Source organism: Polypterus senegalus, chromosome 14 (assembly GCF_016835505.1).
Source record: "Polypterus senegalus isolate Bchr_013 chromosome 14, ASM1683550v1, whole genome shotgun sequence".
In the NCBI taxonomy this organism is placed as follows: Eukaryota; Metazoa; Chordata; class Cladistia; order Polypteriformes; family Polypteridae; genus Polypterus; species Polypterus senegalus.
The window spans coordinates 145,257,000-145,272,110 of NC_053167.1; the positions used below are offsets into that span (position 1 = coordinate 145,257,000).

Below are 15,111 nucleotides of genomic sequence, written 5' to 3' on the forward strand. Positions count from 1 at the left end.
CCTCCCATGTGCTTCACAAAACACACACACAAGGATACTGAAATCACAAGAGCAGAAACGCGGAGAGAAAGCGCAAGCGAGTACAGCGCGTGACTAACATCACTGAACGTCTTACATTTCTTACAATGGCTGCCTGTCATTACAATACAATTTACTTTTGTGTAGCCCAAAATCACCCACAAAGTGCCACAATGGGCTTTAACAGGCCCTGCCTTCTGACAGCCAAGACAAGAAGAACTCCTAAAAACAAAAATGGAGGAAACCTCGAAGAGAGACCCCCGTCCAGGTAGGCTGGGTGTCAAAAAAAGGGGGGACGATACGACACCCAGAAGAGAAGAGAAGTCATCCTCAATACAATAGAATGGTGTGATCGGTCATCAGTCCTCTGAATGACAGGGAGGAGTGTGAAGAGTGTGTGTGTGTGTGTGTGTGTGTGGTGGGATCGCCAAGGTCTTTATTATCCCGTATGCCTTCCTAGGTAAGCAACCCTAACCCTAACCCTAAACAGAAGGCCATATCGTGTTGCCTTCACCCCACTCTGCTGAGCGAGTGCCACCACGGCAGGATGTGCCAAGCCAGCGAGGATCGACTCCACTGTGCGAGAGTAAAACCAGAAATGCCAGCCGCCCTCAGGTATGTGAGGAAGACGATGGTCTGGTGAGCCCCCTTGACCGTCGGCGCCACTTCAGTTCATTAATTACAAATCTCAAGCTGCTGACCCCGGTGGTCCCGTCCGGTGTTGGCTCAGATCTCTGGCCCGCTCCGTGGGTTGCTTGTCAGATGGCCGCCCTGGTAAACGTCGTCTCTGTAAGCTGCTGAGCAGGGGGCTCAGTGCACAGGGGGTCCTCTGTTGAGGGTCAGCACGGAGGCCGTGACGTTGTGCCATTCAGAAACGCAGCCGAGTTTTCACCAGTTCTGGTCTTACATGGCACACCGTGATCGGGTGATGAGCGAGGGGTGCACCTGAAAAAATGTCACCTCACTTTATGTTAAAGGATTCCTGTCACAGAATCCGTATTTCTAAAATCCCCAAATAAGGAAACTGGCGGGGAAATGCACTGGAAATGGTGTGTGAAATTTACCCTTAACAAGTTTCCAACTCTGTCCTCGTGTTCTTGATGAACTCATTTTAAAATACGAGTCTCGATCCACTGTACTAATTCCCTTCATAATTTTAAACACTTCAATCATGTCACCTCTTAATCTTCTTTTGCTTAAACTGTAAAGGCTCAGCTCTTTTAATCTTTCCTCATAATTCAACCCCTGTAGACCTGGAATCAGCCTAGTCGCTCTTCTCTGGACCTTCTCTTGTGCTGCTGTGTCTTTATGGAGACCCAAACTGCCCCTCATACTCCAGATGAGGCCTCACCAGTGACTTATAAAGCCTGAGTGTCACCTCCTGTGACTTGAACTCCACACATCAAGGCGCTATATAACCTTAAATTCTGTTAGCCTTCTTAATGGCTTCTGAACACTGTTTGGAAGTTGATAGCTTGGAGTCCACTATGACTTCTAAATCCTTCTCATAAGGTGGACTCTTGATGTTCAGACCACCCATTGTGTATTCAAACCTAATATTTTTACTTCCTATGTGTAATTCTTTACATTTACTGACATTAAATTTCTTCTGCCACAAATCTGCCCAAGCCTGTATGCTATCCAAGTCCTTCTGTGATGATATAACGGATTCCAAATTATCTGCTAATCCACCTATCTTGGTATCATCTGCAAACTTAACCAGCTTGTTACTTATATTCCTATCCAAATCATTTATAGATATATTAATTAACTGTTCTGCGCGTGGCACAGGCAGAACTTTGGAGAAGACTACCTTGTCAGTTCTGCTCCTCAGCTTGGCACCTAACTCTTTGAATTTGGATCACAGAACTGACAGACTACCCTTAGTTATTTATTACTAAATGCCGATCAGCGGACCCCAAGCCGATCATCATCCGGGCCAGACAGCCTGGGGGCCTGCATCAATAGACGAGATCCCACTGAAGACCCCCACCCCGGGGGCCCTAGCACTGCCCCCTGCTGGTCACCACTCTTAACATCGGCCAGTTCTGATGAGGTTCCTCACACCATCACCCTCTGCTTCCTGTGTCTGAGCCAATTCTGCACCCATCTAAAAACATCACCCTGAACTCCCACTTCTTTTAACTTGATGCCCAACCTCTCATGTGGCACCTTATCAAATGCTTTCTGAAAGTCCAGATAAATAATATCATAAGCTCCACTTTGATCGTATCCTTTTGTTGCCTCCTCATAGAATTCCAACATGTTAGTAAAACACGACCTCCCTCTTCTGAACCCATGCTGACTGTTCCTAATAACTCCTGTCCTTGCCATGTGTTGCTCAATCTTATCCTTAATAATTCCTTCCATTAATTTTCCTGTGATGCATGTTAAGCTTACTGGCCTATAGTTGCTTGGATCTGCCCTGTCACCCTTTTTATATAATGGGATGATATTTGCCATTTTCCAGTCCTTTGGAATCTCTCCAGTGCACAGTGACTTCCTAAAAATATGTGTCAAGGGTTTATATATGTACTCACTAGCCTCCTTAAGAACACGAGGATAAATATTATCTGGGCCTGGTGATTTGTTTGATTTCATCTTATTTAATCTGAGCAGCACTTCTCCCTCTACAATTTCCAAATCCCTCAGTACCTCCTTAGTAGTCCTGTTTACCTCTGAGTGGTTATCCACTTGCTCACTTGTAAACACCTCAGAAAATGTAAGTTTAGGGCATCTGCTATTTCATTGTCTGTATCTTTTAATTCCCTTTACTATTCCTGATGAACTTGACCTCCTCCTTAACTGTTCTTTTACTACTAAAATACTGAAAGAATCTCTTGGGGTCTTCTTTCGCCTTATCTGCTATATTCCTCTCCAACTGTCTTTTAGCCTCTCTGATATCCTTCTTAATGGTTGCCCTCATGTTCTCATACGCTACATTCTCTTTGCAGTCATTAGTCTTATATGCCTTATACAGCAGTTTTTCCTTTGCAACTTCTTTTTAAATCTTTATTAATCCATCGTGGAGTTTTTTAGTTTCCTATTACTTCCAAATTTAGGTATGTATCTGTCCTGCATGTAAAACATTTTAAACCTGTTCCACTGCTCCTCGACTGTCTCCACATTTAAAAGCTCATCCCAGTCTATCCTACTTAGACTTTGTCGCATCTGCTCAAAATTAGCCCTACAAAGTTCAACTTAACAATTTTAGTCTTTGCATCTGTACTCTTACAAAATACTGAGAATTGTATTACATTATGGTCACTTGACCCTAGTGGTTCAATCACCTCTACACCCTCAATTCTATCCTGATTATTACAGAATACTAAATCCAGACAGGCTTCACCCCTGTTGGTGCTTTAACATGCTGTGTTAAAAACAGTCGCTGATTACTTCTAAAACTCCTGCTCTTGTGCTCCTCCATCTGTAAGGTTATCCCAGTTAATATTTGGATAATTAAAGTCCCCATGACTATAATATCCCCTGTAAACTTGCCTTTTGATATTACTAAAAGATGTGTATTGAAATTACTGTCTGAATTGGGTGGTCTATAACACACTCCTAAAATAAGACCTTTTTCCCTAATATTTTCCAGGCGAAGCCACACGTCCTCACTAAGATGGGGCTCATCATCCAACTGAAGATGACTTACATTTAAACCCTGTTTGGCATAAACAGCAACCCCACCTCCTTTTCTGTTCTGTCTATCCTTCCTAAAAATGTGTATCCCTCTATGTTACACTCATCCCCATCTTTGTTATTTAGCCAGGTTTCCATTATTGCTATAATATCATAATTGTGCTCTGCTACATACGACTCCAACTCACTTACCTTATTTTTGATACTTCTAGCATCAAGTCAAGCTATTTTTAATGTGTTAATCCTTCTATTTACGTGTTTGCTTAAAATTTACATTACTATGCATTTTATTTCTACACCATTGTTTGTTCTTCCATGTATAGATCTAAATCTGGCCTGTCCTAAACTCCCTGCTCCTCCAATCCTCGACTGGCCTACACATACGCCTACCCAATACATTGGTGCCCCTCCAGTTCAGATGTAACCCATCACAGTCTAACAGGTCCCATCTGTTCCAAAAGTAGTCCTGATGCCCCTTAAACCTGTACCCTTCTACCCTGCACCAAGATTTGAGCCACGTTAAGCCTTCTAATCTCCTCAATCTTACCTGGACTGGCGTGGCACAGGCAGAACTTTGGAGAAGACCATCTTGTCAGTTCTGCTCCTCAGCTTGGCACCTAACTCTTTGAATTTGGATGGCAGAACTGACGGACCACCCTTAGTTATTTATTACTAAATGCCCATCAGCGGACCCCAAGCCGATCATCATCCAGGCCAGACAGCCTGGGGGCCTGCATCAATAGACGAGATCCCACTGAAGACCCCCACCCCGGGGGCACCTCCAGAAACTCACACAAAGGACACGGCGCGGGCACACTGTGCTTATCTCGTCGATATTTAATAAATTAAAACCTGGTACAAAAAAAAAAAAAGAAAAAGAAAAAAAGAAAAGAAACCCAGCAGCCCAGCGTTGGACACGGAAAGGAGCGCTGGAGCCAAGCAGGATCAAGAAGGGCGGGGGGGCAGAGGAGCCCGCGTGGGCACACAGGTCCACCAAAGAGGCTCAGAGGGCAGCGTCCAGTCAGCACACAACGAGAGCACAAACACGGACACACACAGGCGCTGTGCCCGGGCTGCCCGCCACTCCAGCGGGTTGGGGGGGGGGAAAGGGGGGCTCCTCCTGTGGGCACAGGGTCACTCGGCTGACCTTCGCATGCGTTGGGGGAGAGCACGGCACTGGGGTGCCAACCTGTCCAGCCTCCCCTCGAGTCCCAACATGACACACAGACAGAGAAGGTCGACGGTGCGAGCAGCTGGCATGGCAGGCGGGCTCAGTAGTCCGCGGCGTACTCGGTGCCATGCAGTCCGCGGCACAGTAGCGTGAACTCCTTGACGATGTCCTTCACCCGCCGCTTGTTGACACGTTCTCTGTGGGCAGAGAGAGCAAACACCCGTAAGTGGTCTCATTAAACACAGTGGTACCCCCTGGACGCCAGGACTCTCTCTACCTGAGGATCTGCTGGCAGAAGGTGTCCTTCTGCTCCTGCGTGAGGCGGCTGGACGGGAAGGTGGGCTGCTGCAGGAGGTCCTTGAGCCACAGCGACAGGTAGCTGAAGCAGTGCTTGTTCAGGGCGAAGAGGATCTCGGCAAACTGATCCATCATATTGCGGGAAGACTGACCACCAATGCCCTGCGGCACCAAAGACAACGTCAAGGCATGGCTGCCAACCCCAAACCCCCCCCACCCGACTGGCACACAGCCTTACCTCGAGAAGGGCCTGCAGGAGCATCCGGCCATCATCGTGTACCACCTGTCCTATCAGCTGGACGTCTCCACAGTGAGGCAGCAGCTCCGTCTGCGGGTTAATGCACGACACGGTCAGATGGGCAGAAAAGTAGACGGCGGGCAGAAGGCACATGGAGGGCTACTTACAAAGAAGAGGCAGGTGGCCTTGACAGTCGGAGCCTCGGGGAACTTGAGGGACAGCACGCCTGTGGAAAGAGAGAGAGGGATGCCAAGGGTCAGCGTGGCAATCGAGGTCACACACGCATGTGCTTGGACAGCTGGCATCCCCACACTGAACAATCAGGCCGTACCCCTCCTGAGAGACCCATGTGTTCAGGTGACGGGGACACACTGACCAACCAGCCGCAATGCTTGTAGCTCTTCAGCCACCACCCGGGCACGAGCGGTAAAGGGCTTGATGGGGGGCAAAATGAGCGACCAGTGGGATAGACCTGCCCAGAGGGACACAGACTGGTAGCAAAGGCCACATGCACCTCGGTTGGCAGCCGAGTGACGGAGCCCTAGAGTGACCCGTGGGACAGGGGTCAGAGACAGCCCACGGCGACACTTGTCACTCCAGCCGTACTTAACACACAGGGACCAGCAGCGGCTCTGCCAGCGATTCTGACGCACTCCATCACGGGATGCCCACCTGAGCTTCTCCCTTGGTGATCTGTGCACAGTGCTGTCCATCGGCAGACCAACCACCAAATGGACACTTTGAACAGGTCACCTGCCGACAGCCACCAAGGAGCCCAACTTCAGGACCACCCGGCCATCCACTTGCGTGTGCCAGGAGCTCTGATGCTTTCGGTGGGCACCCCTGGCCTGCTGGCTCTCCACCCAATGGCAAGAGCCACACTGGCTGACCCGAGCGGCCCAACGGTCCCCTCCAGGAGGAGTTCAGTGCCCCTCACGTGCCACACTAGCAGCCCCCCAGATACTCACCACAGTGGAAAATGGCCTTGACATCGAGCGCCTCGGACAAGAACAAGTCGGGCTTCCGTTTGAGGGCCTAAAAGCAGAAAGGGGTTTAAAAGAGACGCAGGCGATGCGGCGGAGGAGGAGGGCCACCGTCCATCCACGCGCCCCACGGGCTTCTCACGCCCACCTCGCTTACCTGCCAGCCGCCTGCCCTCGGCTCTTAGAGGCTCAACAAAAGAAAACCAAAGGAAAAATAACAAAAGGAAAAAAACCAAACCAAACCAAACTAAACAAACAAACTCATTAAATGTAAGAAATCTAAAAAACATACTGCCAACCAAACATTAAAATTTAAATTAATTAAAAGGTATGATCAAATATGTAAGAAAATTATTACATGTAAAAGACAAGTGAGGAGAGAGAGGGGGTTTGGGGATGCCAAGCAGGCCGCACTGCAGGTCATGTGAGGGTCTCTCGAGTCACGTGACAAGGGGGTGGCGCCCTCTACAGGGAGTTTGTGCAACACATCCGCCATTCCAGTCTAGTGGGCACAAGTCAGGGGCACAGCACCCCTCAGTTACACCACTGGGCTCGCCCGCTAGGCACTGCTGAGAGTCTGTGCAGTTCAAGTGTCCCTCTGCTGGGCCTTTAGTGACCACACATCGGGCACATAAAACTAAGCTACAGTGTTCAGTCTGAGGTCTCGGACCACCGCAGTGGCTGCTGGTTTGATGCTAATGGGGCAGGCAGTTTAAATTTGCTGACCTTCTCCTTCACAAGCTCACCATTTTAACAGGCGGCGTGCACAGCGAGACGGACATCTGGCAGTCAGGAAGGACGCTGGACAATCTGCAGCTGGCTAAACGGATTGCTACTTTAGATGAGCCACAAGAGCTGCCTGCTAGGGTCAGGGGTCAGGGTTTGAGTGATGTCACCTCAGGGAGGACCTGCATCACCCTGACAGAATACGCCATTGGTGACAACCACGTAAAATGAAACGTGCAGAACAAAGACCACGAACGGCTTATGAAGTACGGATATGCGCATAACAAATGAGTCCCACAGCTGACCAGCTAATGAGATGCGCATAACAAACAAGTCCCACGGCTGACCAGCTAATGAGATGCGCATAACAAACGAGTCCCACGGCTGACCAGCTAAGACGTATATAATGAGTGGTTGACCAGTTAACTGACTAATGAGATGCATATAACAAAGACCACCAACTGCTTATAAAGTATGTGCATAACAACCAAGTCCATTAGATAATCAGTTAATGAGATGCGCATAACAAATGAGTCCCACGGCTGACCAGCTAATGAGATGCGCATAACAAACGAGTCCCACGGCTGACCAGCTAATGAGATGCGCATAACAAACGAGTCCCACGGCTGACCAGCTAATGAGATGCGCCTAACAAAGCGGGGCCCATGACCCACCCAGCCAACTGTCTCATTTGCACCCCTCGCTGTTCCTCAAATCCTGACACACACAGCACGGCTCGGCTCGCACCTCCAGACTGCGGCCTACTAGTGAGAGGACTGGCCGGAGTGAAAGCTGCGCTGCTGTGGCCCTCGGGAGTCCATTTTGACACATTGCCTCTCCTCCTAAACCCCATAAGCTCAGTGTCTGGTGGGCCCCAGGCTGGCTGTCTTCTTTGAGAGGTCACCCTGCCTATAGCGCCACCTGGTGTGCAGTCAAGGTCAGGTGACAGGCTCACCTTTTTCTTTATTCCCAGGTCACTCTTTACTTCTGTCGGTCTGATGAAGAGGACCAGTTTAGGGTCCCCGATGTCCTCAGAATGACCCCCTTGATAACATTTACCAAAATCTTTCATTGCTGGTTTAAGGAGTGTCTGTTCCCTCCCAAACACAGAAGTTTCCTTCTTGAAGCCCACCTCCTGTCTTTTCACCCTGAGGACCAGCAGTACTTCCTGCAAGCTCAGAATCCCAAAAGGAATTTTATCAACTGAAAGATGGGCCGAATTAACAGAGAAAGAGGGAGAAGAAGAAGAAGAAGAAGAAGAAGAAGAAGGAGGAGGAGGAAACTGAACGTGAATGAAATAAGAAACCAAAAACACACCTGAGCCTGGAGTTGCATAAATGAATCAACAATATCAGGATGATCCCTGGGCCCTAAAATATAATAAAGATGTAACTTAAGAAATAATAAGAAGAAGGTACAAAGAGCAACTCAATTGTCTTGTAATTGTGGGAAAAAAAACATTGAAAGAATCTCCGAGTGAAGCAGGGCGTGGCGGGCGCAAACAGAACAAAGAGAAACATGAAGCTGTCAAAGAAAAGAAAAGAAAAAGCAAAGGAACAAAGAGGGGAGGGACGTGAGAAACCTGGGGCCCTGCTACTGAGCCCCCCCGAGACCCCCGAAAGAAGAAGAAGTGCCCTCTGAGTTACTATAAACATTTCTCTGGGACCCCCAACTGCTCAGAAGGCACTCACAGCAACCCCACCAACCCCTGCCGTCCCCCGAAACACTCTGTGATGCTCCCCAGAACCTCCATCAACCTGTACAGGCCCCAATAGTCATTTGTCATACCACCCCCACCCCCCCCCCAGGTGCGGTGGGATCTGACGACCTGGACCCCCGGTCCCCTCCATCTCCAGCATTCCACCGCCTCAACGCTGTGGTTCTGTTTCGGTTTCTGGCGCCCCCTTAAGGTCAGCACTCGCTGAGGGCCCACCACAGACGTCTTGTCTTACATGGCGCTGTGCCGTAGTCATCGTCGCCCGACCCACACCAGAGGGGGCGGGGCCAGGACCAGAGTGCTGCTGCCCACCTTTGGGCCTTCAGTCCAGTAGTGGCTGCCAACATCCCAAATGCCACGGAGGGGGAAAAAACTGGGGGCTAGCAGCATCTGCCACCTTCCCACCAAACCCAGCCCCCAACTTACACCAGGACCGCATTCTCACTCATGGCCTCCTCCATCCTGCTCCAGGTGTCTGACAAGACCTACCTTGCTGGAAAATGGAGAGCGTCACAGAGGTGGTCAGCTGGAAGAGCGCCTTGATGGGTGGGAAGTGCTCCGTTTCATTAGCAAAGATGTGGACCATCTGAAAGAAGAGGACGTGATCAGACGTGGCCTTAAGTGGGGTGGGCTCACGCACGGCCCCCCGGGAGGACGGACCCCCTCACCTGGCGCGTCAGGTCCAGCGACGACGCTTGGGGGATTGTGCTGTACATCTGGCCCAACATCTCCGAGAGCTGAGGCACCATGGGGGCGAAATCATGCAGCAGGGTCTTCACCGACTTCTCGAAAATGGCGCACACCGCCTGTGGCACAGCAGACACACACACATACACATTGTCAGGGTCATGGAAAGGCGCAGCAAATGCCGAGACGGGTCACTAGGCCCACGGCCCACCTGCTCACCTCCACCACCTGCGAGTCGTTCAGCCACTTGCTCAGCACGTTCTGGATGAGGGCAAAAAGCTGCTGGAGGACCACCACCACCTGTAGGGACAAAGCGGCGTCAGCGTCGGAGGGGGGGGGAAACAAAGCCAAAGGTCTATGACACCGGACTGTGGGTCTTCATGCCAGGCCAGGCACCATCTTAGTTAGGTGGCAGGAAGTGCTGCACCTCCCGAGAGAACCACGACGGCCCCCTCAAGTTTGGTTTAACCAGACAGTTGTCAATAGACCTCACTTATAGATGAAAGATGGCATGGGGGGGTCACCCTGGCAGACCTCAACTGGTCCTCTGCAGGACAACAGCCAGCACCTCAGACTCAGAGGGGACAAGCAGAAGCCTCTGCTCAGTAAAAAGCCAATGGCAGCTTTTCTGGGGTCCGTCAAATGACACCTAAAGACCTCTGGTCTGGTGTGGTCTGGGACTGGACTTGTGGTCTTCAGTGGCAGGTGTCACATCTGCAGGACACCAGGGGCTGCTCATCACCTGTCCAGTGCCACCCCTATGGTGACGCAACATTCAGCTGCGAGGTGACAAGCTTGTCATTACTGACAGAGACCTGCACTCAGGACCACAGGTCACCCTCCAGTGTGACAAGGAGCCAAAGCAGCTTTAGGACGGCCAGCTGAACATGTCAAGGAGTGACCTGAAAACAGCTGGACACTGTGGAAGACGAATGTTCTCTTCGTTCCCTTGTACTAATTCATGTCTGATGTAACAGCCTGCTTTGATGAGCAAACAGAATAATATTTGATCAAAGGACTCAAGGTCTGACATTCCACACTGAGTCGGCCTTATCACGTCGTCCCTTAGTTTACATCTGAACGGCATAACAAAGGGGACAAGAAATCGAGTTTTACAAAGGGGCGTTGAAGGGGCTCAAGGATTGTGTATAATATAAAAACTGTGCCCCACCCAGCAGACGGCATTCAGAGGAGCCCCGACGCTGTCATGTATTTGATGGTCTGCTTTTCTGAAACTCTTCTCACCGTGACTCTGCACAGTAAAGCTGCTTTATACCCACACCTGCTGTCTGGTCTGAAGTCTTCATCCACAGTTTTTTGGCGCCCAAACGTGGGGCAGGAGACGGGCAGACGACTCCTTAAGCAGGATCGTCCAGAGGACCCCAGCGGTGGACCGATTCCGGCTGGGTCTGGAGGACCAGCTCCGGTAAAAGTTAGGACTGGCCTGCCTTGGGCGTTTCCTGCGTGGGGAGACCCTGACCTCCTCCTAGCCGATACCAGGCACGACCTGACGGGCATTTCCAGGCAGGGGGACGGAGTCACGGTGAGTAGATTGGGGGAATTCCGCTGGTTTGACTGGTGTGCCGGAAATAATAGAAGTTTAAAAAGAGCAAAGAGCATAGTGTATCATTACTGTAGGGGTGTTCTCGGGACCCTCCGGAAAACAGGCACAAGTTTGAATGTTAGGGAGTCATCCTTTGTGAAGTGGAATAGAAAGGGGCGAGTGGCACACCCTATAAATAAAGAGAGGAATAGGGCTGAATGTGGAATAGCCGGAAAATGTGTGTCTGAATATAAAGGGGGAGGACGTGGTTCTCATTTGGTGTCTTGTCATAATCTTGTTCTGACGGGTGGCTCAGGTGACGGAGACAAAACCTGGCAGTTTGACGCATACAAGGCGTCTGATGAAGGGATCGGGGTAAAAACCTCCATATCCCGGACTCCACGCCGAGAATTGACGTGGGATTCTGCTGAACCCAATAAACGGACACAAAGTCACCTGAGCTGAAATCCGGGAGCGGACGACAAGTGGGACGAGGAGAAAAAAAAAGGGGGCTGAGCTGTTTTCTGTGACATCCTGCCACCCACTATGGGGACACAAGTCAGCAAACCGGTCAAACTATCCCCTACGACACCAAAAGCCTCTGTTGCAGGGATTATTTTCAGAGAATCACCAGGCTCCTAGTGCGCCGTCGGGATCGAAAGACGGGTCCCCCTAGAAAGTTAATAGAGAAGACGACTGGGTTAGATTTTAAAAAGGTATGTAGGAAGTGGAATAAGGACAGTGCAGGTAGATGGCGTAGTGGAAGGAACCGGAGATATGAGCGAGATACAGGACATTAGAAAAATACTGTGAAGAAATACACAGGGTTGTTGTAATGGAGGTCCTTATCGGATGGATATGTACGACAGATGGGAATTGGTTATTAAAGACCGTACGTTGGAAGCGGCACAGAAACGGACTGAGCTTTTAGCTGCCGAAGTTAAGACTAGAAAGGAAAAGGAAGAGCTGCCTATAGCTTTACAGAAAGTGCAGGCTGATACGGGACCCCAGTCTGAAGGAAGGAGGAAGAGGAGTGATAAAAAAAGACCCTTTATATCCTGTTCTCTCTTCACCAACACTTTACCCACAACCCCTTCCACCGCCACATTCACTCATTGACCCAACGGCTCCTGTGGTTACCGATGCCCAAGTTACTGATGACTTCTTTGATGAACAATATCAGTGCGACCCCTCCTCACTTACACATCCGGATAGTGAGACTGACGGCCACTTGTTAGGGGCTATGGGAGGCTCTTCTAACTCACACAAAAAGCCCTCCATTTCACAACGTACTAGAAGCAAGACCCTCAGAGATAAGTCCCCTAAACCTTTAGCACCCACATTTTCATGCCCTTTAATTGAGGTCCCTAACCCCTGACACGATCCCACACTGCCCACAGGAAATGCTAACCCCACTACTGGAATGATACACCGACTGTAACTGTAACTGGGATATTCAAGAGCTGTAAGACGTAGTGTCCGAAGTGCCTGATCGTAAGGTAATCGGGGGGTTGAAGTTTGTGGAACAGATGCAGGAACTGGACGACATGTACAAACCCAGTGCGGTTGAATGGACCCAAGTGCTACGCAGAAAGATGGGCACCACTTGGGCTACTGTCAATCATGGGCAGCATAACGGAGCGCAGTGGCAGTGGAATGAGGCATTGCCTCGTGGACAAAATAATGAGGGTCCTTTCCTTGCCCAATGGGAACACGTGAAAACTGCAATAACTGCAAAATATAAAAAGGGCACCAACTGGTCCCTTATTTCAGCTGCTAAACAAAAGAAAGATGAGACGGTAGATGAATGGGCACGCCGCATTCAGGACTTGATGACAAATCATTCTGGTTTAGACAGCCCAGACCACCGTGTCAAAGCAGCAGTTCCCCCTTTTGTGTCAGGACTCAGAAGTGATATTCAAAATAAAGTACGCACGTCCTGTATTGGATGGGAAAGTGCGACTTTTGATGAAGTTAAACGACACGCGGAGCATGCTGAACGACAGACTAAACAAAAAGAGTCCGACACTCAGACCAAGTTAATCGCAGCACAAATGAATTATTACGCAGGTGGAGCCGCCTCAGGCAGGGGCCGAGGACGTGGAGGACGTGGATTTTTGCTTCCTAATCCGAATTCTTCGTCTGCCCAGCCGCCTCTCCCCTCAGATCAAGCACCTACATCTTATGCCTGTTACGGGTGCAGTGAGATGGGACACTTCTGCCGTGATTGCCCACATCAGCTTCCTCCCCCGCCTCCCTATTTCTTGGTCCTAGGAATTCACAGGGACCCCCAGCCACTCTCTTCAGTTGCCTTTGCTCACTCGCCATGCGGACTCAGATCCTTTATTGACTTTGCTGGTGAATGGCACTGAAACTGCTTTTCTCGTTGACACTGGAGCTACTCGTTCCACCCTTTCGCTGAAGGAGGTCCCTGCCTCTAACGATACAGTGACTGTGCTTACTGCTTCTGGACAACCTCATGTTTTGCTGGTGTCTCAACATCTTCAGGTTCAGCTTCATTCCAGTGGTTATACTTTGATGCACCGGTTTTTGTTAAATCAGCTCTTCCCTGTTAATCTGTTAGGAAGGGATCTGATGACTGAGCTCTCCCTCTCTATTTCTCTAACCGCTCGAAGGTCTTACTGTTCTATTCCTAAACTCCTGTGCCACACCTCCCCCCACACTAAGCCCTCCTCTGCAGCTCGGACCCTGAACATCTCCTCACACACCATTCTCCTTAAAGCCCTACACTCTTTTCCTTCATGTCTTTTTCCCCACTTACAAGTCCCCAACACCCTCCACTGCACTGCCCAGTACTCCCCTGCTGAAGAAGACACACCTTGGTTAGAATCTTTTCTCTCTTCAGGTACGAGCCCAGAGACCCTCCATATCCCTTGCATGTTTTTCTCATCCACCAAAGCCGCTGCTTCAGTTCACCTCACATATTCACAAAGCGTTTTCTATTTAGGAGGTTCGGTTCCCCATGTTTCTTAGCCAATTCTAGCACCGTTCGCTGGGTCGAAATTGGGGAATGGGTGGAACAATGTCTCGATAGGACGGACTGGCTGCACGTTGCTCCGGGTATTTTTGATACCTCAGATCATTTGATAACTAAGGTTTTACTTCGGGATGACCTTCCAGTTTTCCGTTCATTATGCCATCCCACCCTCTCCACATTTTCATTACAGACTTCATATCCCTCTTGGCTTTCCTCACTTCCCGATGCACTTTGGTCCCAGGGGAAAAATGATTATGGAAGGATAGCACACTGTGAGCCACTGGTGATTTACCGCACGCATCGCGCCCAGTGTCCTCTGTCTCCAGCAGCAGAGGCTGGCATCTCCGCCGTACATTCCGATCTCGTGAAACGCGGAGCAATCATTCAAATTAAATACTCTCCAGTCAACTCGCCCGTTTTACCTGTCAGAAAGGCTGACGGTTCATGGCGTTTTTGTTCAAGATCTTCGACACGTTAATTCTACAGTTCTTCCTAGGGCACCTATTGTTACTAATCCTTCCACTATTCTTTCTACGATAACCCCGTCCACCCGTTATTTCTCTGTTGTTGACCTTGCTAACGCTTACTTTTCTATTCCCGTGCACCCCGACTCTCAATTCTGGTTTGCCTTTACTTTCTAAAACCGCCGTTGGACATGGACCGTTATGCCTCAGGGATTTATTGTAGCCCTTGTGTATTGGATAAGCTCTTGCTCAAAATTTAGAAGGCCAGATAAAGACAGTGTATTGATACAGTATGTAAATGATATAATGTGTAGTACTACAGAAGAAGATTGTGCACGTGATACTCAGAAATTGTTATTATTTTTAGCAGAAAATGGCCATAAAGTTTCTAAAACAAAACTGCAGTTAATTCAAACAACTGTGAAATATTCAGGTCATGACATTTCTTGTGAAACAAGAGCTCTCTCTCTCTAGCGATCGTATAAACACCATTCAAAATCTTCCTAGACTTGTTACAAAGCAACAGGTTGTGTCTGTGTTAGGCATTCTAGGATACTGCCGGCAATGGATTTTAAACTTCACTGAAAGAGCACAGCCTTTGCAAACTTTAGCGATCACCCCTGATCT

General features: G+C 49.5%; 1 protein-coding gene across 2 annotated transcripts in view; it reads right to left on the reverse strand.

The window, feature by feature from the left end:
• Positions 1-4,553: 4,553 nt before the first annotated feature.
• ipo13b (importin 13b) overlaps positions 4,554-15,111 on the reverse strand; it is a 33,984-nt gene continuing 23,426 nt past the window's right edge. The window contains exons 12-20 of one of the 2 annotated variants that reach the window (XM_039736066.1): positions 9,699-9,779; positions 9,461-9,598; positions 9,282-9,378; positions 8,393-8,445; positions 6,335-6,401; positions 5,534-5,592; positions 5,367-5,456; positions 5,109-5,290; positions 4,554-5,028 (exon numbers count right to left, since the gene is read on the reverse strand). In XM_039736066.1, coding sequence (XP_039592000.1) covers positions 4,932-5,028; positions 5,109-5,290; positions 5,367-5,456; positions 5,534-5,592; positions 6,335-6,401; positions 8,393-8,445; positions 9,282-9,378; positions 9,461-9,598; positions 9,699-9,779 — 864 coding nt within the window. In that variant the 3' untranslated portion in view covers positions 4,554-4,931. Of the gene's footprint in view, positions 5,029-5,108; positions 5,291-5,366; positions 5,457-5,533; positions 5,593-6,334; positions 6,402-8,392; positions 8,446-9,281; positions 9,379-9,460; positions 9,599-9,698; positions 9,780-15,111 lie in introns of those variants that run through there. The other variant, XM_039736067.1, reaches the window with a different exon arrangement.